This window comes from Alligator mississippiensis, chromosome 6 (assembly GCF_030867095.1).
Source record: "Alligator mississippiensis isolate rAllMis1 chromosome 6, rAllMis1, whole genome shotgun sequence".
NCBI classification, from domain to species: Eukaryota; Metazoa; Chordata; order Crocodylia; family Alligatoridae; genus Alligator; species Alligator mississippiensis.
This window is the reverse complement of record NC_081829.1, coordinates 59593945-59619731: the sequence shown is the minus strand read 5'-3', so window position 1 is coordinate 59619731 and position 25787 is coordinate 59593945. Positions and strand designations below refer to the sequence as shown.

Genomic DNA, 25787 nt, shown 5'->3' with positions numbered 1-25787 from the left:
GCAGTTAACAGAAAGATAAATGCGATAAGCAGATAATGCAGTATTAAAGAGCTAATAGTAAATAACAGATAATAACAACAGATAGATCAATCTGTCGCAGGGCAACTGGGCACTGCGAGGGTATTAGCCACTGGGCTGTTCAAAACAACAGATAGACAGACATGGGTTGGCAACTTATCAATAGTCCCTCAATTTCAGGTACGCGTTAAGTGATTCCAGCAAAGTCAGGCGTCCCTGATCGATGCTTTCAGAGGGATTACCAGGGAAGATTCCTTGATCAGGATCCGATCCTCACTCACACCAGGAGTCCGGGGTCCCGGTGTGGAACAGAAATGACTGTTCTGTTTCCTCCTTCCTGCTGGTCACCAGATGCACGTGCTTTTTATATCTAGTCTTATGCTAATCTGTTGGCTTTAGAGCCACTCATGATGTTGTCCTATAGCTGTTACTCTATAGGATTGAAAGGTGTTAAAAATTATCATAAAAGGTTACTACCCAAACTCGGGTTTATACAATAAGTAAATTATAATGCAGCACCTTTAAGTTTGAAATTGACATTGCTCTGCCTAAGCCACAACCCCTTTTAGGTTTCATTTGAATATGCTTTCTTGGGATGTGCTTTCCTGGAATGTATTGGGTGTGCCAGGCAGTTGGATCCAATTTTTTATCGTTAAAGCTGAACCCTGAGAAGAAATCGTTAGGTCAACTAATCTTGCATCTACAGCTTTGCGTATGGGGCCCAGTCAGTTCCATGAACAGTTAATTTTATCATTTTGGTTAAACTTATGACAGACAAGTTACATTTGCGGTTTACAAACTTACAAGCTTTATATTACCTAATATTACCTGTTTAGGCAAAATACCAAATGCCTCTAAGAAGCACATGTTTATTGCTTATTAATCCCTCTGGTTCTGGCTGTCACACCCCTCCCAGGGCAGAGGCAGGCACAGCCAGAGAAGCCACGGTAGAAGCCCCCATGGCTGCCCTGCCCGGCCCCATCCCCCGCCCAGCCCAGCCTCCCGGCACTTTAAAATTTTTTTTTTAACAAGCCCCACAGTCACCGGCTCCGGCAGCAATGATTTGGGGCCTCTGAAGGCTCGTGGCAGAGCCCCCCCGCACAGTGCAGGGCAGTGGAGGGCAGCGGGGATGGTCCCCAACTTGGCACCTGCGTGGCAGCTGCCCCCTTCCGTGGGTGCAGCACAGCTCAGCAAGGTGCTACGTGCTGTCTGGGAGCTGGGGTTGCTCCCCCTGTGAACCAGAGCCTGGCACCACTCAGCCCCATTGGCTCCAGCTCCCAGACAGCCTGGGTGCCAGGTTGGGGGGCGGGGCAATCCCCGCTGCCCCCCATTGCCCTGCGCTGTGTAGGGGGGCTCTGCCATGAGTGCCCAGAGGCCACAGTCGCCACTGCTGCAGCTGGTGAGTGCAGGGCTTTTAAAAAAACTCTTTTTTTTTTAAGTGCCGGGTCTAGGTGGGGGCCGGGCAGAGGGCAGCCATGGGGGCTTCTCCCACCGCTCCCCATGTCTGGGGAGAGGCAGGCACAGCTGAAGGAGCCACAGCAGAACCTGTAGACACCCAGATGTGCCTGCCTGTCCCCAGTCGATTCAAATCGCCAAATCTCTCTGAAGCAGTGCCGAATCTTCCGAAGCCAATTGGAACCGATTCGGGACAGTGATCCGAATCTCCAGATTGAATCACTGTGTTCCAAATCGGCTGAATCTGAATCAAATACTTCCCTATTCACACAGGCCTATCACAATGGTCCTCTTACACCACTGTGGTAATATTAAGGGGCATTGCATCTATTTTTAAACCTTTTTTTGCTTAGAGTAGTGTAAAAGCATTTTCATTTGAATGAGAACTGGGACTTTGTTCTTAATGTTTTAGCACTGGTGGTGGAATAATGCCAGTATTGGCCTGAAATTACAGATAAATATAGTGGAGTCTGTTTCTGTTTCCAGGATTTCTACTACTTCTGGCAGTACTACATTCTGTTTTGTTTCTACTTATGTCTGCTTTGTAAGATCACAGCAGCTGAAGTTGTAGGAAGAGACTCCAAAAACTGTTTAGAATGATCAGAGTAGCATGCCATGTGATAAAGCGTGGAAATTACGTTTCATTTTATGTATGCAAGAGAGCATAACTATAGTAATACAAGTCTTACATTATTGTGGGTTCTTGTCATTGGCTTTGTATGTATGCGCATAACAGCGTAAATCCTGGAAAGATGTTGGAGATGGGGCGGGGCCGGAGGTGGGGAGAGAAAATGAGCCCTCCCAAGTTTGAGCCCTGATAACTAAGTGGCAAGGCACTCACCCTCTGTTTATTCTCTCTTAGGGCCTAGAAAGATAACAACATATTTGTACTGTTGTCATTTACACTGACTGTGTATGCTGGTATAAATTTAAACTGGGACCCAGAGCAGACAGACAAGAAGCTCTTCTGAGGTACTTTCTTGTATGTAGTACTATTAAAGTATCTTGCTTTAAGGTAGCAAAGGAGCAGGTTGAAGCCTGTTTGCATTGAGTAAATAGCTAAGTTAAGTTGAGGTGGAAGTGGATAATGACATCTATGCCAGTGTAATGTGCTTTACGTTATACTAGTGTAATGCATTTAGTTTTACCCCAAACCTTGTTCTCAGTGTAATACTACATAGCATTTGAGCAAATTACACTAACGTAGGAGTTGACAGCATTTCTCCACACCTTATAGCTGGTGTAAATGTGTTGTTCAAATCTCTCTTTGTGTTATTAATGTAAATTTGCTTTTTCTTGCACTTTAACCGAGGTATCTTTATAATCATTCTTTTGAGAGAAGATGAAAAATAAGAGGTCAGCTTCGTATCACATATCAAATCTCATTATTTTTTAATTGGTATTGCCTTTAAAAGGGGAGTTAATTTAGAATGGACATTTGGTTAAAGATGGGATACTATATAGTCAATATTAAAAATGAAGTGCATTTTTAGGAGCACATTTTAGTAGTAAGGGGGGATTAATTGAGGGGGGAGGATTTTAGTAGGGGTGCACCAATACATTTTGGGGAGTGATACCAATAGCCAATTTTTAAAGGAGGCATATCGGCCAATACTAATCTAATTTCCAATACAGCTGCATCCAACTGGTAAGTCTGTTGTAGTGGAAGGGGAGGGGGGAGGGAAGGGGTATGGGGAGGCAGATAAATGCCCCCTGCAGTGGGAGTAGGGCTGGGACTGCAGCTGTGGACTGGGGCCAAGGTGGAGCTGGGCTCTTCCTGGTGGGGGCTAGGCTGGGCTGCGCTCAGGACAGCCAGTGGTGCTGCTGAGAGAGGGTCTATGGGGCGGGGGGCTGCAGCCACTCCAGATGCTGCTGCTTCTGCTCACCCCAAGTTCAGCCTTGGCCCCAGCCCGCAGTTGCAGCCTGCCCCCCACTCCTCTCCATGTCCTCCTGGGGTGCGTGCAGTGGCAGTATCTGCCCCCCTAGACAACAACAGCTTGGCAGCACCTACCCCAGCCACACTCCCTCCCTCACTGCGGAGGGGCATTGATCTGCCCCGCCACGCCTCTTCCCTCCACACTCACTGTTCACTACAACAGACTTACCAGCTGTATACAGCTCTGCAAGCTGCCAGGCTGTGCTTCTTGCCACCTACGTGCTGCACGACAGCTGCACGCATGCAGAGACATTTATCAGCCAAATTATTGGCCACATCAGGCCAATTTCCGATACAGTTAATTTTCTTTATATCTGTGCCGATCTGATATCAGACCAATGTATCGGTGCACCTCCAAATTTTAGTCTTCTAAATCTAGGTCAACTCCAGGTTGGTAGTGACCTACAGTTCCCTTGGAATGACTCTTAAAACCTTTTTCTTAAAACCCATTGTTTAAAGTAAATAGTTTGTGCTTCATATGGACTTTGTACCTTTCTTGGAAGTCACAGAAAAGAAGCCAGGTGTGCAGGGGTCAGGGAGCTCAGGGGGTCAGCTGCAGGGTTGTAGTACTTTAGTTTGGCAAGGTGCCTATTCATGTTCTTTGCATTCTGTTAGTAAACGGAAGGTTTAAGTTTTCAGTATTTTATGCAAAGCACATTTTCTTTGTGCTGATAGTGCAGATGCTTCTGTGGAACCATTAGCGACTACAGAGTAACCAGAGATGCAGATTCTTTTATATTTATGTTTTCTTCAGAATTTCATATGCTGCTCTCAGACTTCACGTATCATGTAGGGAAGGTTACTCATGTTCTGGTAAATAACTATCCAAACCATGTTATCTAAGGGCAGGGCCATCGAACTTCTAAGTGGCCAGGGGCTACACCAGCAGGATTGCACCAACAGGGGCCCCAGGCTCGCTAGGCTGCACACCATGCATATGCATGAGAGGGTACTCTCCCACCCCTCTGCACTAAATGTGGGTATTTCCCCACCCCACTGCAACTTGTGGGTGGGTGCTCTGCCTCCCCCACAGCTCCCTAAGGGCCTGGGTCAGGGAGTAGGGAGGCAGGGGGAACCCCAAGGCTCTGGCTGCTACTGCTGCTGGAGCAAGGGATAGCAGCAACGAGATGGGAGCCTGGGGGCCATGTGCAGCCCATGGGCTGCCAATTGGATATCCATATCCTAGGGTGGGGATAAATGTATGTTTTAGTTGCTATAAAAGTTAGGGGAGGGAATCACTGTCCAGAGCAGACAACAGCTCTTGGATCCAATTCATATGTCCACATGATCCTGTATGGGGGGTGGAGGATCCATGTTAATTTCCCCAACTTTGATTCTGAATTGAAGTAGGTTTAAAATGGAAGTCATTTTGCTACATGTGTATCACTGTAGAACAGGGGTGTCCAACCTTTTTGAATGTGGGACCGGATCATGAACTTTTTATCACCCAGGGGGCCGGCGAGCCATATTCAAAGACCTTATGGGAAGTGACATCACATCAGGAAATGATGTCACATGACCTTTGACACGCTTCCTTCGTGAACAGTCCCAATCAGCTCCTCTGTGCAGGAGCTGGAGAAATGGGCAAGCAATCAACAAAAGTGATTTCCTTTGCTAAAATCTGTTAGAGGGCTGTAGCTTCTCACTGGTTTCAGCTCCAGCCAAAATTTTTCCACCACTATCATGAGAATTGGCAACTCTGAGTATCTGAATCAAAAGAGATGGTGGCATTAAAAAGTAGGAATGTCCCTAATGAAAAAGACAGGAGAAAATGAAAAAGAAAGGAGAAAGAACTGAAAATGCCTGAGTATGTTGTCCCTGGGCCCACCCAAGGTACTTTTCTGAAATTCAATAGGAATTAGTGTATCATTACAAAAAAAAAAAGTCAACAAAAAAAATAATCTAGACTATTTATACGTAGGGTGACCATATATCCTGGATTGGCTGAGACAGTCCCAGATTTTATAGGCTGGCTCAGTGTCCCAGCCACTGGAGAAAATTTAAGCAAATGTACCAGATTGGTGGGAATCTGGGGGGTTGGGGCTGTGCGTGTGTGCATGCATGCACATTTGTGCGTGCTTCCAAGCACACGTGTGTTGCAGCAGACAGAGCCAGAGCAGCTATTGGGATGTGCTGGGAAGCACGCACACATGCACATGCATGCACACATGCACACACAGCACTCCAACCCAGCCCCGAGGTGCCCCCAGCTCCGTATGGGAACTTGCCCCGTGCCTCCGTCTGCCATGGCCTGGCCCCAAGGCGACTCCGGCTCTGCACGGGCACTTACCCTGTGCCTCCATCCATCCTGGCCTGGCCCTGAGGCGCCCCCAGCTCCGCATGGGAACTTACCCCGTGCCTCCGTCTGCCCCAGCCATCCCTGAGGTGCCCTCAGCTCTGCATGGGAATTTACCTTGTGCCTCCGTCCACCACGCATGCAGGCAGGGCGCGGGCCACGCTGCAGCTCCCCTGCCCACGTGTCAGGGGCAAGGGGCAGAGCCTGTCCCCAGCTCGTCCAATCAGGTGCAGCTGGGGCAGCCCCCGCTCCATGCAGCCCTCAGGGCAGCTGCGGCAGGTCCCAGCTCTCTGATGAGCCGGGCCCCGCGGGGGTAAGCAGCTCCCCTCTCCTCGCTGCCCACTGGGGCCCATGGGGCCAGCTCTGCCCACCTTGCCGCTGCCCTGCCACTGTGACTCTGCGCTCCGCTGCCATGGCTTCACGCTCCACGGCCGCCCTGCCGCCGCCGCCGCAGCTCTGCATCGGCCCCGCTGCCGCTGCAGCTCTGCACTGTCCCCGCCGCTGCGGTTCCGCACTCTGCACCGGCCCCACCACCGCCATGGCTCTGCACTCCACCGCTGCAGCTCTGCACTCCACCACTGCCACCATGGCTTCCCACTTTGTGACAGCGCCGCGGTGGCGGGAGCTCCATGCTCCACTGCTACGCTCTGTGCTCTGTGGCGGCGGCGGTAGCACCGCTGCCACCATGGGCCAGATAAAATGGCTTGACGGGCCTCATGGCACCCCGTGGGCCGTATGTTGGACAAGCCTGCTGTAGAATCATGCATTATAACATTATAACAGCTTGTATTGGTATCATTTGGCACACGTGTTACATCTTTGCAAATTTTTCCTCAGCATGACCTTATGTCCTCAGCATGGCCCCTCACTCCCCACCTACACCCCCCTGTCCCCGCCCAGCAGTGCCTGAGCCCTGGCTGCCACCTGTAGGCAGCTGCGGCCAGAGCAGGGTGTAAAGTCCGGCTTTCCCCTTCCTCCATAGAGTGGAGCCTGTGGGGGACAGGGGGAGGAGAGGATGCAGGCTGCCTGCTGCAGGCGTGGGGCTCCTTGCCCTGCTACCCTCCCCCTGGGGGCTCCACATCCCAGTGGGCCAGACCTGGCTTGGGCAGGAGTGAGCACCATGCCATGCCGCTATGGCTGCCAAGCTGAGGTGCCCCCTGCCACCCAGCAGCAGCATGAGCACAGCTCTGTACTGCACCATTGTTGTGCCTTGCCTTGGTGGCCATGGTGGTGCGGCACTCCTTCCCACAATAGGTCCCTGCATTGGGCTGCAGAGGTGGCTTCTGCTCGGAGGTGGTCTGGTCCAGCTGCAGCTTTGCACCCTTCTGTGGCCTCAGAAATTTCAGGGGACACATTTATCACAACGCCGTTTGGGGTCATAACCCACAGTTTGAGAACCAACCATCTGTACCTACAGAATATTGTGGAAGCAGCACCATAAATTACCAGTTTGCATCATGTAAGAATTCCAAACTGTACCTTGTTACCCAGGCATGTGTATATTTGCAGAGCTGAATAATAGGTCTGTGCAAAGCAGCATATTCAATTAGGCTTCGGATTCTAAGGGATGGTGATTCAATTCAGTGATTTGAATCACTGTCCTAATTCGATTCAGCTGATTTGGATTTGGAAATCCGCTGCTGAAACAGGCCGAATCTCCTCTGAATTGAACAGGCAGTGGCAGTAGTATCAGCGGAAGGGCCATGGTGGCAGCTAGCGGGACCCCACCCCCCACCTGGCCCCAGCATGCCAACACTTAAAAAACAAACAAAAAACCCCAAAACCCTGCACTCACTAGATGCAGCAGTGGTGATCGGGGCCTCTAGGGACTCATGGCAGAACCCCCCGCCCATGCAGTGCGGGGCAACAGGGGGCAGGGGGATTCCCCCCCTGCCTGGCACCCGTGTGACAGCTGTTGCATTGCACGGGTGGTGTGGCTTGGCAGGGTGCCACGCACTGTCTCAGATGTAGTGGCTCCAGCAGTCACCCAGAGCCCAGCAGCGCTCAGCCCGAGCTGCCCCAGCTCCTGGTTAGCGCGTGCAGCCCCACGGCACACTGCCGCGCCACACTGCCCCCTCACGATGCAACAGCTGCTGGGAGGAGACGGGGGTAGGAGGGGAAGCTGATCCACACTGCCCCATGCTGTGCAGGGGGTAGGGCTCTGCTACGAGCCTTCAGAGTCCTGATTGCTGCTGCTGCAGCCAGTGAGTGGGTGAGTGTGGGGCATTTTTTTTTTCTTTTAAGTATCAGGATGCTGGGGCTGGGCAGGGCAGCCATGGGGGGCACTGGGGGAGCAGGCGGGGGGTGCCTAGGGGAGCCGGCAAGGGCTGGGGCTGGGCGGGGGTCCCCCATGGTCCCCTCCTCCAACCCCTCCAAGCCCTACTTACTGACACGGAGCCAGGGTCCAGCTCTCTGCGGCGGCGAGTGGGGACCACACAAATCTATTTGGAGGCTTCTGATTTCATTTGGACCTTTTAATAGGTTTCCTGATTCAATTCTGATTCAGAGATTTGGCCTCTGTATTGGGCCAGATCTCCTCCGAATCAAATTAGCTACCAAAGCTTCGCACAGCCCTACTGAATAAGGGAGCATAGCTTTCTAAGTTTCATGCACAATAGCTGTTTTTCAATGTGCTGTTCTTTAGAAAAGATGCTTTCATCCAGGTTTAAGCCTATACTACTTGGCTATTGCTTTGTAGTGAAAGATGAAATGGTTCATTTCACTGTTAAACATGTCTATTAACTTGCATTCCTGTACTGTTCAGTGACAGCCCAGCTGTCTGGCATTTATTTTATGGGCCAGGCCAACTCATACTTTACAGTAGGGGTGCACTGATAAAGATTTTTTTGGCTAATACCGATGGCTGATTATTAACCAGTCATATTGGCTGATACTGATCCGATTGCCAGTATGCAGCCCAGCAACTTGGAGAGCAGCGTCCAGCCAATAAGCCTGCAGGGGAGAAGGATTGTGGGCATGGGGGGAGGGCAGATTGGGGCCCCTGCAGCGTGCGAGTGAGTGGGGCTGGGGCTGGTGCTGCCAAGCCAAGGGAGGAGGGGCAGGGTGGGCTGCCTGCTGTGGGCGTGGGGCTGGGTGCTGCGCCAGGTTCTTCCCGGTGGTGGTGCTGGGCTGGGGCTGTGGGCAGGGGCAGGTGGCAGCAGCATTGGGAGGGGGGGCTATGAGGTGGGCTACAGCCCCTCCAAAATTCCCCATAATCACTGTGTAGCCCCCACTCCCAGTGCCGCCACCACCACCCTGCCCCAAGCACAGTCCCAGCCCAGTCACCCTGCTGAGAAAAGGCCAATGCAGCCTGCAGCCCTGAGCCCGCAGTGCGCCACCCACCCTTGCCTTGCACACAAATCCAGGGGACACATGCTCCCCATGCCTCCCCCTGGGGTGCACTCAGGGTGAGGAGCCGCCCCTGTGGCCCCCAAGGCTCGCCCATGGCTCTGCCCTGCACCCCGCCCACCCCAGCTGGGCAGCACCTGCCCCAGCCCCACTCCCTCCCTCGTTCTGCCCCACCCTTCCATGTCCCTTCTCCCCCCCACACAAAGACTTATTGGCTGGATGCTGGTCGCTGGGCTGCATTCCTGGCCATGTGCATGCTGCAGCTGTGCACATGCATGTGGCCTTTATCAGTGACAGTTTCCTCCACATTGGCCAAAAAAAGCTGATTGCCAAAAATGTTAATTTTCTTTTTATCAGAGTCAATATGATATGGACTGATATATCGGTGCACCTGTAGTTTACAGACATTCCTTTGGTGGTTTTAAAGTTAGCTGTCTTCTGTCTTCATCTTTTTTAATGCCAAAATTGAGGTGGCAATGTCTCTTCTTTTATGTTCATTTTTTTGGTTCCTGCAATTTTGTAATTTGATTAGTTCTCATGTTAATTTTCCAGGCCATCTAAGTCCTGAATTTCTGCTGTAAACATCTTTCTTGGAAAAATGTTGCTGACATTCTTCATACAACATAAAAAAGGAAGCAGAAGGTACCAGGCATCAATTAATCATTTTCCCTCTTTACAGTTACCTTTAAGATAAAAGGCTTGTGAAAAATGCAGTTAAATAAAATGAAAGAAGAGAAAGTAAAAAAAAAATAAAAAAAATCCACTGGGCGAAATAATGTATTAAGTCAAATTCTATACATTTGCAACTTGTGAAAGGTGTTGGTCAAATGGTACTTGTACTGAGGGGTGGCTCCAGCCTCTTCCTAGTACGGGGGCTGAGGTGGGCTAGACAAAACATTGTGGGGGGGATGGCGGCTGTGCAGACAAAGGCAGGACACGGGGCCCCACGGGCCAGGCCGGAAGCAGCATGCCTCTGCAGGTGGCAATGGGGTGGGCTCAGCTGCATGGGTTGAGCAGCAGCAGCAGCTCACAGGGGAAGGGGGGGCCTCGGACATGGATGGTACTGGGTGGAATGGCTATGGCGGAGCTAAGGTGAATTTTTGGGTCTCCATAGCCCCCCATCCACCCCCTAATACTGCCCCTGCTTGTACCTTACTGGATTATTGTGTTCTCTTGGGTGCTGTGGCAAGAAAAATATTTTAAAATGGATTTTTATGTAGGGAGCTTAGTGCAGCAAAGATAAGCAGGTAGGCTTGTAGATAGATCCAAGAGAAAGACCTTGATGTTGATGTGAACCAGTTTGCTTTTTCTTGTAGGGCAGTACTAAGCAACTGTGCTATATGACATGCTGGTATATGTGGCTTGAAAAAAAAATCATGGGAAGTATAAGGCAATAACATTTTTTTGTGATGCATCTTGTAGGACCCCCCCCCCCCCCCCCCCAACGGGTGCAAGATGGTAAATTTACTTTTCCTTTGAAGATATTGCTATGCTGAAACTTGTTTGTCTATTTCTTTAGATCAACTGCTTTCTGAAACTTAAGAAAATTAATGAGGTATTTTTGTAGTAAGCATTTGGATATTTTTAATAAGCACTGAAGCCTGTTTAAAATGCTTTTATTTCTTATCTCTGTCTGGGGTAAGATTTAACAACTTACTTACCTAATTTTAATGTTCTAGAATTATTAGCATGTCATATTTGTTTGACATTTGCAGTAGATCTGTTTGAGTATATAATATAGAAAAAGATTATTTGTGTGACAAATTCTGAACCTCTACCTTGTTCCCTGTGGACATGGGGTTAATTTCAACTTGACATCCCATCCCAACCATCTGTACATGGTCTTCTCCCTGGAAGACAGGGGGACAATATGTGGAATTTCAGGTCTCTACACACAAGACTGAGTCTCTGTTGAACCTTTGGCTGTGTGGAATAAGTTATATTACTATGACTCCAGACTGATTTCTTGAAAATCTGAACGTATCACCAAGAGAGAACTGTGTAATTCAATCCTCACTTACAGTGTTACTCTCTCAAAAGATGAAGAACCATTTTAAATCCTTTTCTTGGCTTAAGGCCTTTGCCAATATTGAGATGCACTAGATGGGGAGTGACTAAGCCTTTTAGTTCTTCTCACTGCAAACCAAAATTGGACACAGATGAGAGCTGCAGAACACAAAACTTCTTTTGAGATCTGCACATAATATCTCAGTGCAGTTATGAATTTGGTGTTAGGTGATGTTGTTTTTCAGGAGACTCTTTAAAATGCCCAGAACCTACATGCAACTTGGGAGCTGTGTTTGACCACTCCTGCACTGGACATGGTCCTGAATTTCATCTGTTTGGGAAGGGGATAATATTTATCTTTGAACAAATTGTCTAAATTCTCTGTAATCAGAATGCACAAGATGCATATAATAGCATTGTCTCTGTAGAAGTGGAACTAGGCAGGATTTCAGTTGAATTGAATTAAGCCCAGGTGTAAGAGATACTGAGTTGGCTGTAATCTTCCTAAAGATGCCTTAGCACTCTCCAGGAGATACTAGTACTGAGGAATTATTACAAGCAGAAATAAAATAGCAGTACTAAAATCAAGTTTAGTTTAATAAAGTGTTCTACTGTAGCTTTATAAATGTAGTATATTGGCTTGCATCAAAACCTGGTTAGCTGTAAAGAGCTCTACTCTGCCTCAACCTGTCAACTTTTATGGATTGGGCAACATCCAGACTAATGAAATTACTTTCTTGATTCCTACTGTTTGTGGCAACAAATATTAGGTTGAAATATATGCATGCTTGCAGATTCATAGATTCGTAGACTTATAGATGTTAGGGTCGGAAGGGACCTCAATAGATCATCGAGTCTGACCCCCTGCATAGGCAGGAAAGAGTGCTGGGTTTAGATGACCCCAGCTAGATGCTTATCTAACCTCCTCTTGAAGACCCCCAGGGTAGGGGAGAGCACCACCTCCCTTGGGAGCCCATTCCAGACTTTGGCCACTCGAACTGTGAAGAAGTTCTTCCTAATGTCCAGTCTAAATCTGCTCTCTGCTAGCTTGTGGCCATTATTTCTTGTGACCCCTGGGGGCGCCTTGGTGAGTAAAGCCTCACCAATTCCCTTCTGTGCCCCCATGATGAACTTATAGGCAGCCACAAGGTCGCCTCGCAACCTTCTCTTGCGGAGGCTGAAGAGGTCCAGGTGCCCTAGTCTCTCTTTATAGGGCTTGGCCTGCAAGCCCTTAACCATACGAGTGGCCCTTCTCTGGACCCTCTCCAGGTTATCCACATCCCTCTTGAAGTGCGGTGTCCAAAATTGCACGCAGTATTCCAACTGCGATCTGACCAGCGCCCGATAGAGGGGAAATATCACCTCTTTGGTTCTGTTCGTCACGCATCTGCTGATGCACGATAAAGTGCCATGAGCTTTTCTGATGACTTCGTCACACTGCCGACTCATGTTCATCTTGAAGTCCACTAGGACTCCAAGATCCCTTTCCGCTTCCGTGCCTCCAAGCAGGTAATTTCCTAGGCAGTAGGTATGCTGGACATTTTTCCTCCCTAGGTGCAGCACTTTGGATTTCTCCTTGTTGAATTGCATTCTGTTGTTTTCTGCCCACTTGTCCAACCTATCCAGGTCTGCTTGTAGTTGTTCCCTGTCCCCTGGCATGTCCACTTCTCCCCACAGTTTTGTGTCATCTGCAGAGTTGGACAGAGTACACTTCACTCCCTTGTCCAAGTCGCTGATGAAAACATTGAAGAGTATTGGTCCAAGGACCGAGCCCTGCGGGACCCCACTGCCCACACCCTTCCAGGTCGATACCGACCCATCCACTATGACTCTCTGGGTACGACCCTCTAGCCAATTCGCCACCCACCGGACTGTGTAGTCATCCAAGTCACAGCCTCTTAACTTGTTCTCCAGTATGGGGTGGGATACCGTATCAAAGGCCTTCCTAAAGTCTAAGTAAAAGACGTCAACCCCTACTCCTGTGTCCAGGCATTTTGTAACCTGGTCATAAAAAGAGACTAGATTAGTCAGGCACGATCTGCCTGCTATGAACCCGTGCTGGTTTCCCCTCAGCATAATTTGTCCTGCCGGGCTCTCGCAAATGTGAGCCTTGATAATTTTTTCAAAGACTTTGCCAAGGATGGAGGTGAGACTGACTGGCCTATAGTTGCCTGGGTCCTCCTTCCTCCCCTTCTTGAAAATGGGGACCACATTGGCCCTTTTCCAGTCCTCTGGGACCTGGCCCATGCGCCATGAGTGTTCAAATATTCCCGCCAGTGGCTGCGCAATGACATCAACCAGTGCCTTCAGTACCCTCGGATGGAGCTCATCCGGGCCTCCCTACTTTGGTATTGATATCCATGGTAATTGATATTCTTTGGCCAAACTTAAAACAATGTCTAGCTAAAGCATGTATACTCTAAAAGAATCAGTTCTAAGTGTGATGAACATATGAAATTTATCTTCCTGGCACTTGTTCTGCTTTAAAGGCTGTGCAGTTCTCAGCTATTGACTATATCTAGTAGCGCACTTAGTGATTTGGATGGGAGAGTTAGAAAAGGACACGCACTCCCTCTTCTCTTCCCACCTTCTACATCTCCAGTAATACAGACTTCAGCATAGTTAGCAGACATATGGACTATTGTGAGTAGGTTCTGCTGTCCAGGTGACCTGTCTCTGGAATTGTAACGAAAAATTGCAAGGTGCTGCACCTGGGGAGGAAGAACCAGCAGCATACCTACAGGCTGGGGAACTCCCTTCTTGTCAGTGCAGAGGCAGAAAGGGATCTTGGAATTGTTATTGATGCCAAAATGGACATGGGCCGACAGTGTTGGGACGCGGTCAGGAAGGCCAGCCGCACCTTCTCATGCATCCACAGATGCACCTCAAGCAGGTCCAAGGAGGTGATCTCTATGCGGCACTGGCCAGGCCGCAGTTGGAGTACTGCGTCCAGTTTTGGGCGGCACACTTCAGGAGGGATGCGGACAGCATTGCGAGGGTCCAGAGGAGGACCACCCACATGATTGGGGGCATCAGGGCAGGCCCTACGATGAGAGGCTAAGGGACCTGAACCTGTTCAGCTTCCACAAGAGAAGGCTGAGCGGGGATCTAGTGGCCTGTTACAAACTAGTCAGAGGGGACCAGCAGGCATTGCGGGAGTCCCTGTTCCCCCGAGTGCTACCAGGAGTGACAAGAAATAATGGTCACAAGCTGGCAGAGAGTAGATTCAGACTAGACATCAGGGGGTGCTACTTCACAGTTAGGGTGGCTAGGACTGGAACCAACTTCCAAGAGAAGTGGTTCTGGCTCCTACCCTGGGGATCTTTAAGAGGAGGCTCGATGAACACCTTGCTGGGGTCGTCAGACTTGATGATCTGTCAAGGTCCCTTCCGACCCTTACAAACTATGAAACTATGAAAGCAAAATTTGACCACTGGTTACCATTGTAGCAATTTGCAGGCCACGGTTGTTTCTTTAAACCATTTACATTATGCATTTCTGAATAAATTCACAACATAGAACTTCTACTTTGTATGAAAATTTAGTTACGATAAATAAAGTTCTGAATTTGATAACAAGCAGGTGCTAATCAAGGCAGAGGAGTGGCATGGGGTTGGTCCCCAAGCCAGATCCTGTGCGGGGTCAACACATAAAATTAGTCTGCAAGTGCAGTGCAATCCAGCATACCAGCCTGATCCTGTATGCCAGCTCCAGCCAGGCCCGGCCCAGCCCCATAAACCAACCCAACCGCATACTGACCTGATCCTGCATGCCCAAAACCAACTGTGTGCCCCTGGCTTACATGCTTGGAAATAGCCTCAGAGTCAAAGCCACACACTGGTCTGTCCTCATGCCATCACAATCTAGTATGCAAGGCCACATTATCAGGTCCATGAGTCTCCCAACAGGTCCAAAAAGTTGGTAGTAGAGAATCAGAAATTAATGCTGCCACCGCTTCCCCACCACCAAATTTCTGAACCCATAGGGAGCCCCGCAAACCAGATGGCATGGTTCTGCAGGCCAAAATTGAGTAATGCTGATTTAGACTGCTGGTTTTGAGTAGGGATAATATTCTTTAGAAGGAAGTATAAACTCTGAAAGTGTACATCTGTGTGGAAATGTGCAAGTTTGTCTCTCTTAGCAGGCACACATGCTGGCCCCTTAGTTTAATCACAAATCTAGCAAGCAGTCTGACAATTCTCTAATTTTCCACTCAGCTTATAGATTCATAGATTCATAGATGCTAGGGTCGGAAGGGACCTCAATAGATCATCGAGTCCGACCCCCTGCATAGACAGGAAAGAGTGCTGGGTTCAGATGACACCAGCTAGATGCTTATCTAACCTCCTCTTGAAGACCCCCAGGGTAGGGGAGAGCACCACCTCCCTTGGGAGCCCATTCCAGACTTTGGCCACTCGAACTGTGAAGAAGTTCTTCCTAATGTCTAGTCTAAATCTGCTCTCTGCTAGCTTGTGGCCATTATTTCTTGTAACCCCCGGGGGCGCCTTGGTGAATAAAACCTCACCAATTCCCTTCTGTGCCCCCATGATGAACTTATAGGCAGCCACAAGGTCGCCTCTCAACCTTCTCTTGCGGAGGCTGAAGAGGTCCAGGTGCCCCAGTCTCTCCTCATAGGCTTGGCCTGCAGGCCCTTAACCATACGAGTGGCCTTTCTCTGGACCCTCTCCATGTTATCCACATCCCTCTTGAAGTGTGGCGCCCAAAACTGCACGCAGTATTCCAACTGCGGTCTGACCAGCACCCGATAGAGGGGAAGTATCACCTCCTTGGATCTGTTCGTCATGCATCTGCTGATGCACGATAAAGTGCCATGAGCTTTTCTGATGGTTTCGTCACACTGCCAACTCATGTTCATCTTGGAGTCCGCTGGGACTCCAAGATCCCTTTCTGCTTCCGTGCCACCAAGCAGGTCATTCCCTAGGCAGTAGGTATGCTGGACATTTTTCCTCCCTAGGTGCAGCACTTTGGATTTCTCCTTGTTGAATTGCATTCTGTTGTTTTCCGCTCACATGTCCAACCTGTCCAGGTCTGCTTGTAGTTGTTCCCTGTCCCCTGGCGTGTCCACTTCTCCCCACAGTTTTGTGTCATCCGCAAACTTGGACAGAGTACATTTCACTCCCTTGTCCAAGTCGCTGATGAAGATATTGAAGAGTATCGGTCCAAGGACTGATCCCTGTGGGACCCCACTGCCCACACCCTTCCAGGTCGATACCAACCCATCCACCACGACTCTTTGGGTGCGACCCTCTAGCCAATTCGCCACCCACCGGACTGTGTAGTCATCCACGTCGCAGCCTCTTAACTTGTTCACCAGTATGGGGTGGGATACCGTATCTAAGGCCTTCCTGAAGTCTAAGTATACAACATCTACCCCTACTCCTGCGTCTAGGCGTTTTGTAACCTGGTCATAAAAAGAGACTATATTAGTCAGGCATGATCTACCTGCTACAAACCCGTGCTGGTTTCCCCTCAGCATAATTTGTCCTGCAGGGCTCTCACAAATGTGAACCTTGATAATTTTTTCAAAGACTTTGCCTAGGATGGAGGTGAGACTGACTGGCCTATAGTTGCCTGGGTCCTCCTTCCTCCCCTTCTTGAAAATGGGGACCACATTGGCCCTTTTCCAGTCCTCCGGGACCTGGCCCATGCGCCATGAGTGTTCAAATATTCCCGCCAGTGGCTGTGCAGTGACGTCAGCCAGTGCCTTCAGCACCCTCGGATGGAGCTCATCCGGGCCTGCCGACTTAAAGGCATCCAGTTCCTCCAAGTGACTCTGCGCCATCTCAGGGTCTACACATGGTAGTCTGGCGCCCTGCTGCTGCCTCTCTACAATCCCAGTGAGAGACTTGTCTTGCCCCTCGCTTAGGGACACTGAGGCAAAGAACTCGTTGAGGAGTTCAGCCTTGTCCCCCCTGTCCGTCACCAATTGCTTCTGCCCATTTAGTAGAGGTCCTATTCCTCCCTGGGCCTTCCTTTTACTCCCTATATATCTAAAAAACAATTTCTTGTTGTCCTTTACTTTGGATGCCATCCTCAGCTCCATGGTAGCTTTGGCCTGCCTAACTGCCTCCCTACAAGTGCGAGCAGAGGAGGTATATTCGTCTTTGGTGATCTCTCCCTGTTTCCACTTTTTATGTGCTCCCCTTTAGTCCCTTATGGAATTGATGACAGAGGAATTTTTACTGCATCACCTCAAAAGGTCTAAGAGATCATCCTGAAGTGATGAATAACTCTTTTTTTCTGTACTCTGACCATTATGAGCCTCTGAGGTAGATGGGAAGCATTTTTATCACTTTTGCTCATAAACAGTTGATAGTGTTCTGTTCTCTACCATTTTGGACAAGATCTGGATGAACTCTTTCCCCTCCCCCCCCTTTCTTCCTTTCTGCCAATTAAGTTAACTGGAAGGTTTGATGTTTGTTATATACACTGGCTAAAAAGTGATTTTTTTTGTTAAAGCTATTTTTTACCCAAATTTGGTTAAAAAAATCTGTGTGAATTATTGGAAAATCTCTGTACCCCCAACCATTGAAGAGTTCCATTTTCCTCTTTACAGAATGAATTATGATTTTTTATTATTATTATTATTAGACAAATCATTTATAGGTCTGCCTTGTTAATACACCCAGTGTGATAAATTATAATTCAGTAGTATATGCAGAATTTGGACTGTAGATATTGAATAAACTGTCTTTTTCTCAGCACCGTCGATATTCTTTGTCTTTAAAAAAAAAATCATCGTAATGTTTTGTGACAGTATGATGCCTAGATAAAAACCTGCTAGTTATAACACTTTCTTACTCTTGAATGCAGCCACCCGTGTTTCTCCTTTTCCAGTCTAAGACTGTTCATATGCTATTTTATAACCCTTAAGAGCAAAATTCATTTCTGGTTGAGGTCTGCCACAGTAATTTGTTGGAAGGACACTTCAGGTTTCATTTTAAAGACTCTAGAGCCCTTTAATCCATTCAGAAAGGATACTTTATAAACTAAAAAGTGTCATTACAACCTGCTGAAGTATTATCATCTTGCATTTACATAGGACTGTGTGGATTAGGATTGATAATGGGTTAGAAATCCTTTTACTTCAAGGTCAGTAGTTGAATTGTTGGTGGAGCACAATGAGGGTGGTTATGCTGCAGCTGTTCCTGCCAGATATTTTTATTGGTAAGAGAGTATTTACTTCTACAGTGCTATGAACTGAGCCCTAATTAGTTAAAGAATAAAATGTGGAGAATGCATTCTTTGTGCTTTTTTGTTATCCTTCAAATAATCTGAAGTACATCTGACAAAAATAAAAGCCATGAAACTGACTTCTGTATTCAAGGACTGTTTCAAAACTTTATTTTTTGTTGTTTTTCCCTGTCTTACAGATCTCGGCCTTGATCAATTTATTCTGAAGCGTTATGATGGAAAGGTGAGCTAACTTTGACTTTGTTAGTGTTTATTTGTTTGTTTTTTCTTCCCTAGAATATCTCTTAATTCTTAACTTTTCAGTGAATCTGTGTCGAGGTATAAGGAAAATAGTGTTTAGTTTGTGTTGAAGCATTGCAGTGGTTTGTTACGTAGCTGAACAGAAAAAAGTGAACAAAGGGTTGATTTAATGCTTCCAAAACGAAAACATGGCATAACTTCCATTTAACTGCGGCTTTTAACAGCATTTTAGCAGGAACCAGGTTTTTTGCTATTACTTGCTAGCAAACTGACTAACCCTATTACAGTGAACACCCTCTTTTCTCCCAGTCCCATAGTGGTTTGTTATAATGATGGTGTGTTATACTAATTTCTTTGCCTGCTGGTGGGAGAGGGAATTTTGTATGTGCAGTAATCCTAAAATCAAACTTAATAGCAGCCTCTGCTTGGCTGTATAAGATTATTGAGCATTACAAAGTATCAACTTCTGGTATGCATATAGATATAGTTTTAGCAATCAAGCAAGCAATTCAATTATATATGTAGATTACCAGTCCTATGAATCCACTTCTCTGTCAGCTGGCCAGGTGTCACAGAGCAGGCTGGTTCCTTGAAAGTAGTTTTGATCTTTTCAATCTTCAGATGCAATCAGGATCAGGGAAGAATTTTTTTTTTTCAAGGTGGTGATATTTATAGTCCTTTAGTCACATAGCCACCAGTTAGACAAGTTTCTGTTTTTCATAAATAAGTTTCTGATTTTTATACACATTGTATTATGTCATCTTCTCCAGATCCTCTACTCATTGGTACCAGGAGCCTTCTACTTACAATATGGGTGGAATGTGTTCTAATAAGCTGTTTTCTCAGACTTTTCACAGAAAAACAAATTGCATAATTGTATATCCTGTGTGCAGGTGTTAACTCTGTAAATACACTCTTGTCAAGGCTAGGCCTTGCGGGCCTAACAGACCATTTCAGTCTTGTCCAGTGTCAAGAGACTGAACTGTCTCCACAACAGTGTGCTGACTATGCTGTAATAATTTGGTTTTCCTTTATAGACAACACCAAATACTATATTATAGTTCTGAAACCAGGTTAATACTACTGAAATTAATAGAGTTATAGCAGGGATGCATTTGGTCCCAGAAGTAAAACACAAGTTGGTACCATGCTCAAGATGCTGCTTGATTCCTCTGTACAGGCTGAGCCAAGCTGCATTATCTAAGACGCACCTAATTTTGTTGACTTGTGTATATGGACAGCTCTTATGTAAAGTAATGTAATATTCCTTTATACCAGTCATTCTTAACCAGGGTGTCATGAGAGCCCTTTAAGGGTGCCGTGGTGTCTGGTCCCAGTGTGAGGAGGCAGGTATTTCAGGATGCCCCGTCTGGCACCCTGTGCTGCCCCAGCTACCCCAGTGGTGCCTGTGGCTGCTTTTCTGGGGACTCCTGCTGCCCTCCCCTGCCTGTCAGCCCCTGGTTCCTCCTCCCATGCCCCGCAACCTCCACCCCTACACTCTGATCAGCTTGCTCCATTACGGACAGGCAGGAGGACGTGGGGCTGGAGCTACGGTTTTCAGCGCAGATTGTACTCCTATGGTCCCAGGGCCATGGGAAGAGGCTGTGGGGTCAGCTGGTTCTGGTCAGTAGCATGAGACAATACCAGAGGATCAGCCTCAGTGATGAGGACTGCCTTGGCTTCTCAGGTACAGACTTGAGGGCAGATGGTGCAGAGATCCAGGAACAGCAGGGTAAGTTTTTTACTGTCACTGCCCTTGCCTGACATCAGACGGATTTGCAGTTCTCAACTTTTTTAGCCTCAAAGTTTCCCTCCACAACTCTTTCGAATTTAAATGTAACTCAGTAATTCTCAACTGGGGTGCCACTAAGTTCAGAAAAGTTATGGAGGGGTGCTTTTTGGCGAGAAAGTTTGAGAATTGCTGCTGTATACCATTCTGAATACTCTTCAGTACCTTCATTGGTAGCAAAATTGTCATACAGCAAAATTACTTGAAATCCAAGCTTTCCTGTCCCCACCCAAATAAAGTAATTATTTTGACCTGTGATTGCTGAGTGATACCTAGTATTTAATATGCAAATGTGGCCAGTTGTAGCTAGAAAGTCCTGACATTTGACTCCATGTTAATAAAACCCCAATCTGAGACTAAATGCATCCTAATTTACTTTTTGGTTTTGTATTTAATGGAATGCATTTTTGTTCATTTCCTGTGAGGAGGTGGCTGGACATAAAGTTAAATGATTACTCAAATATAGGGGTGTTTGTTGTGGATGAGTGCCTGTGTTCCCCCAAGGAGTAAAGCGTTGTTTAACTGAAAACAGAATATTAAAGTCGTTTTTGTCACCAAGTCACTTGGTGCATCTCATTTGGAACCATGAAACAGGTAAAATGCTTGTTTTCTCCTCCCTTTTCTTTAAATCATAAAAAGTAGACTCTCTCCTCCATGCAATTCCTCCATTCTTTCTCCCTCTGCTAACTGTCAGTCCATGTGATTTTAACATGCTTTCATGGTATGTTTGCGAGACCATCAAATAGAACTTCATTCTTCAGGGTCCGTATAAACAAAATTTCTTAGGAAAGAAATGCTGAGTCCCACACAATTTTGCTGATAGTTCCTCTGTTCCCGAGTACTGTACATGTCAAGTTCCATCATGTGGTATAAAAATCTCAAAGCTTAATGGTTTGTTTACTGAAGTCAGATTTTTGTTCTACTGCCTCCTTTCTGGGTAGAATTGTAATGCACTATAATACTTATGTACGTGATTGCAGCAGTATCAGAGATGCTTGCCCTTATATGCTGCCCTTATATACTCCCATCTTGCCAAAGTAGTATGAAGGTGAATCAACCAGTAGATGCAGGCTGAAAGACTTATTTTTTATGGCCCTTGTTTGTTTCCTGCACTGTCAATCCTCCAATCTGACCTTCTGTTCAAACTGCAGTTGTTTTTATTTGGTATACTGAATTATATGGGTGTTCAACTCATTAGGCCTCACAGATTGGATGAGGGATGCAGGCCCAGTTTGCAGGCTGAACTGGACCTGCAGACTAGCCCGGTGTGCCATATCTGGCATGTGAGGATTGTTTGGCCTGGGTGTTGTATGCAGCATTCACCCTGGATTGGTGCTGGCTTCAGCCCCATGCACTGCATAGAGCATACAGGTCCCGTCCAGTCCAAGATTCACAGGAAGTACTGTTGGCCAGATGCTAAGGCTCTGTGGGTTGAATCTTGACACCCCTGCTGTGTTATGTCTGTAGAGATGCTGTGCCCAGATAACACGCAAAATATACTGCATGAGACATCAGAGTTTTAAAATCAAGAGTGTAATCAGTGTTATGCAAGGCAGGCTACAAGCAGAGGCTATTGTGCTCCATAGGCACTAGGATCTGTTATGAAAGGAAGTAATGGCTCATGTGCATTTGACTCTTCTGTTTAAGGAATGCTGATGACAGAATTAAGTTAGCTTTGATTATGAAGATGGCAGTGATGACATGGCAAGGGGTTGAAATTAAAGCAAGATCTGGGGTCTTATTCAGTAATGCAGAGGTGTAAATAATTTAATCACTAATAGGTCAAGTTATCTAGTACCTTTTTTCCCCCCTCACTTTATATTCTGCTCCTGGTTTCAGTTAAAGAATGAGCTTGTCTTAAACTCATTCAGATGCCCATTAAGTACCATAAAACTGAATCTTCTCATCCAAGTTTGAGTTACGTAGGTAATTAATCTAATGTCTTTTCTTGTTTGTTTTTGATCTTTTATGTTCTCATTCTTCATATTGGTTTCCCAAATGCATGCAAACACTCTAACTGAAGACAACCTCCTGCTTAGCTGCAGTTCTAACTTTGTGAAGCTATAATTGTGCGTGCTTTTTTGTACATTGGCAGAGATAGTGAATTTTAGTAAAAAGCTTGAGAGGTCTATTGTTCCCATGAATATACTGCATGATGTCCATTAGTGTTGATGGAAATTATGGTATAAGCATGTACTGAGGACAGAACAGACTTTCCCATTGGAAATTTCTTCTCCTTTTGTAAGATGAAAGGTTAAAAAAAAAAATAATAAAGGATTCTGGTGGAAGTCAACAATGGTACTGAAAAGCATTGGTAATCTGAACTAGACATTGGCTAAAGAATAGAAAACAGAAATATTTTTAGTTGTAAATCAGGATTTATTTCTATGGCTCTATGTAACTAATAATTTAGAGAAAACTTCAGTAAAGAGAATAGAACCAGCTGTGTAGTCAGACGTGTTTTAATTACATACTGTAGAACAAAGTTTACAGATTTCTGTGAATTTTGTGCATGTATGTTGAAGACAAAATGTCACTAAATAGTAAATCAAATACATTAATTGTTTTTTCCAGACAGTCTTGAAAAATTAGAAGGCAGCCAACAAATAGATTAGTCATGACCAGCACAAGTCATTTCCAAAGGTCTTTAAGCAGTTTATTGCAAATCTGTGAGACTTCCTAAATATTTGTCCATGTGAAAAAAGTTATGGTGAAGGAACAGTATTCTTCTTTCCAGCTAGTAATAAGCACACTTCCTCCTATTAAGGGGAGCACTGTACATGTAACTTCAGTCCCTATACATGTTTCTATGAAGTAGCTGGAGATCAGCAGCCAGAGATGTTCATCCTAGATGTCAGATATCCTCCATGGAGGAAGATGTTTTTAACTGCTACAGGCCTAAGTAGCAAGGTATAAGTAAGCATGGAGCTAGGTGACTTAATTTAAGAGCACCTACTTTCCATAAGGGAAGCATCTATCTCTAATGTCTGTATACTGAATCAAATGTATTTTGGGTGATCTCTTTTCATCAGCAGTACAGGCCTCTCTAGTGCCCAAATGAGACAATTTGTTGTGAGAACATTGATGAAGTGTTAGTAAAAAGGACAAAATCAATGCAAAAATTTGCAAGTGTTCATGAAAAACATTGCACACATTGATAAAAACCTTTATAGAAACCTTCAATTTCCTTTCTCTAGCACCCGCTGGAAAATGTTAGCAGAAATTAAATACTACTTAATTTTAATTGACTATATTCTGTTCCCTCTCTGTGTTCATTAGCATGCCTGTATTAGGAGTCCATTATGAACAGTGCAGTGTTTCCTTTTGAAGACTGGGTGTGCTGGCCTTGGGTCTGTGGTGGTGTTTGCCCTAGGAATATCAGACCTGTGCTGGAAAATATATGGAATGCTTTAAAATCCAGTTAAACCAAATGAAGTGAAGCTACCCCACCTTGATCTCAGATGAAGTTTTCAAATTGATATGCTATACTGGTGTTGATTTCAGTGGATGCAGTGCTGCGGAGTAGGCCTGTGTGAAGTGGCAAGTATTCACTTCGGATTCAGCCAATTTGGTGATTCATATCACTGTCCCAATTTTGATTCGACCAAATTGGATCCGAAGATTTGGCACCACTTCAGAGATTCGACCATAGAGTAAACAGGCAGCAGTCCTCACCACAGGCACAGCTGGCTGTTTCCAGTTTGTAAGTGTTGTGGTGGGCGGAGGGGGGGAGGAAAGGCAGGTGTGTAGGGGCAGATCAGCCCCACAGCAAGGGAGGGATTGGGGCTGGGCCTGGGACAAGCTGCCTGGCTGGGTCTAGGGGGGGTGCAGGCAGAGCTGTCCCTAAGAGTGTGCGGGGCTGGGGAGGGGGTGGAGCCACTAGGTGGCAAGCAGCTGGAGGAGTGGCCAGAGCCGGCAGGGGGGATAAGTAGCCAGAGCTGGCGGGTGGGGGTGTGGAAAGCAGTCGCCTCAATTCACACTCCTGCCCCGCCCCCCAGGACGGCCCTGGGCACAGGACTTGGGGAGGGGGGCTCCCGCTGCCACGCATCGCTGGTCCAGGAGGGCATGAGAGTGGGTATGTGCCCTGGGATCTGCATGGGGTGGGCTGGGCTGGGCTGTGCTCTGGACAGGCAGCAGAAGGCTCTAGGAGTGAGGTCTATGCCATCCCGCTACTCACCCCCCTGCCACACACACACACACACACACACACACTCTCTCTCTCTCTCTCTCTCTCTCTCTGTTGCTGGCTCTGGCTGCTCTTCTGATCGCTTGCCGTCCTGCTCTACCAGCTCTGGCCACTTGCCGCAACCACCACCCCCCACTCCCAGGCCCCGCACACCCCTATGGATGGCTCTGACCACGCCCCTCTGCCCTGACTGGGCAGTTTGTCCTAGCCCCAATCCCTCCCTTGCTGTGGGGGCATTGTCCTGCCCCATCCCCATGTCCGTTCCCTCCCCGCTCTGCCCACCAAAACAGACTTACTAGCTGGAGGCATCTGTGTCCAGCATCCTCAAGGACTGCTGCCTGCTTAGTCTATGGCCGCATCTCCTAATCAGGCTGAATCTTTTCCAAATCAATTCAGAGGCTTCCGATTAGCACAGTTCTACCATGATGAGGCAGTTCTGAGAAGTGATTTTGAGATTTATATTAACCTGGGAGTCAGCTTTAGAGAAGTGTACCTGATCCAATATGGTTAGGAGCAGGAAGGGACAGTGTCAGTTGATGTTCTTTCCAAAGGTATTGAGACAATTATATTTGAATATGTGTCTTCATTTACGTTTGGGCATTTTTAAAGAAACAATTGGACTTCATGGGCTGTAGATTTTTTTTTCTCAGATCAGATGTTTATACTGATAGGAATACAATGTAATATTTTTGAGAAATTTTTAGCTTATTTGGAGGAAAAAATTAGATGGTATTGGTTTAACATAGAATATACATGAATAGTTCTTTTTCTGTCTCCTATGGGGAAAATTATTCTGTATGGCTGAGTGCAAGTAAAAGCTTTTGAGCTATCAATTATAGCTTGCCCTTATATTATCACTGGCCTAAGGAAGCACCAAGTAATTACAAAAGATTCACAACCCTGTAATTTAACTAGTGAATTAAATAACTCCCACCCCAGTTCATATTATGTTCCTCCTGCTCTGGATATAATAGTATGTTGCTCTCTCCTACCCAGTAATATCCATGTAATGTAAAAAGTTGCTGTTTGTATCAAACATTATAATTACTGGAGTTATTAATAAAACATCCTTTTCAACTATTGAGATGTTTTATTGGGTACCACAGAACAATAACAAAGTTAACTGGATGTAACAAAAATACGAAAAAGTTTCTGCCTTCTAGAACAGGGATTAGGCAAAATATGGGCCACTAACTGATTGAATCTGGCCCTTAGGTGGACGCCCGCCACTTAATTGGATCTGGCCTGTGGCTGCCCCTATACTGCCCAGGGGAGGTCTGCTGCACAAGCTCCCTGC

At 46.8% G+C, this 25787-nt stretch overlaps 1 protein-coding gene across 3 annotated transcripts in view; it reads left to right on the top strand.

Moving 5' to 3' along the window:
- Positions 1–25787, top strand: part of MICU1 (mitochondrial calcium uptake 1) — a 239657-nt gene that overhangs the window by 68384 nt on the left and 145486 nt on the right. For all 3 annotated transcript variants that reach the window (XR_002089378.2, XM_006265068.3, XM_019484315.1), the window contains exon 5: positions 18455–18498. Coding sequence is in view for 2 of the 3 variants with exons in the window: in XM_006265068.3 (XP_006265130.2) it covers positions 18455–18498 (44 nt within the window). In the remaining variant the exon portion in view is untranslated. The remainder of the gene's footprint in view (positions 1–18454; positions 18499–25787) is intronic.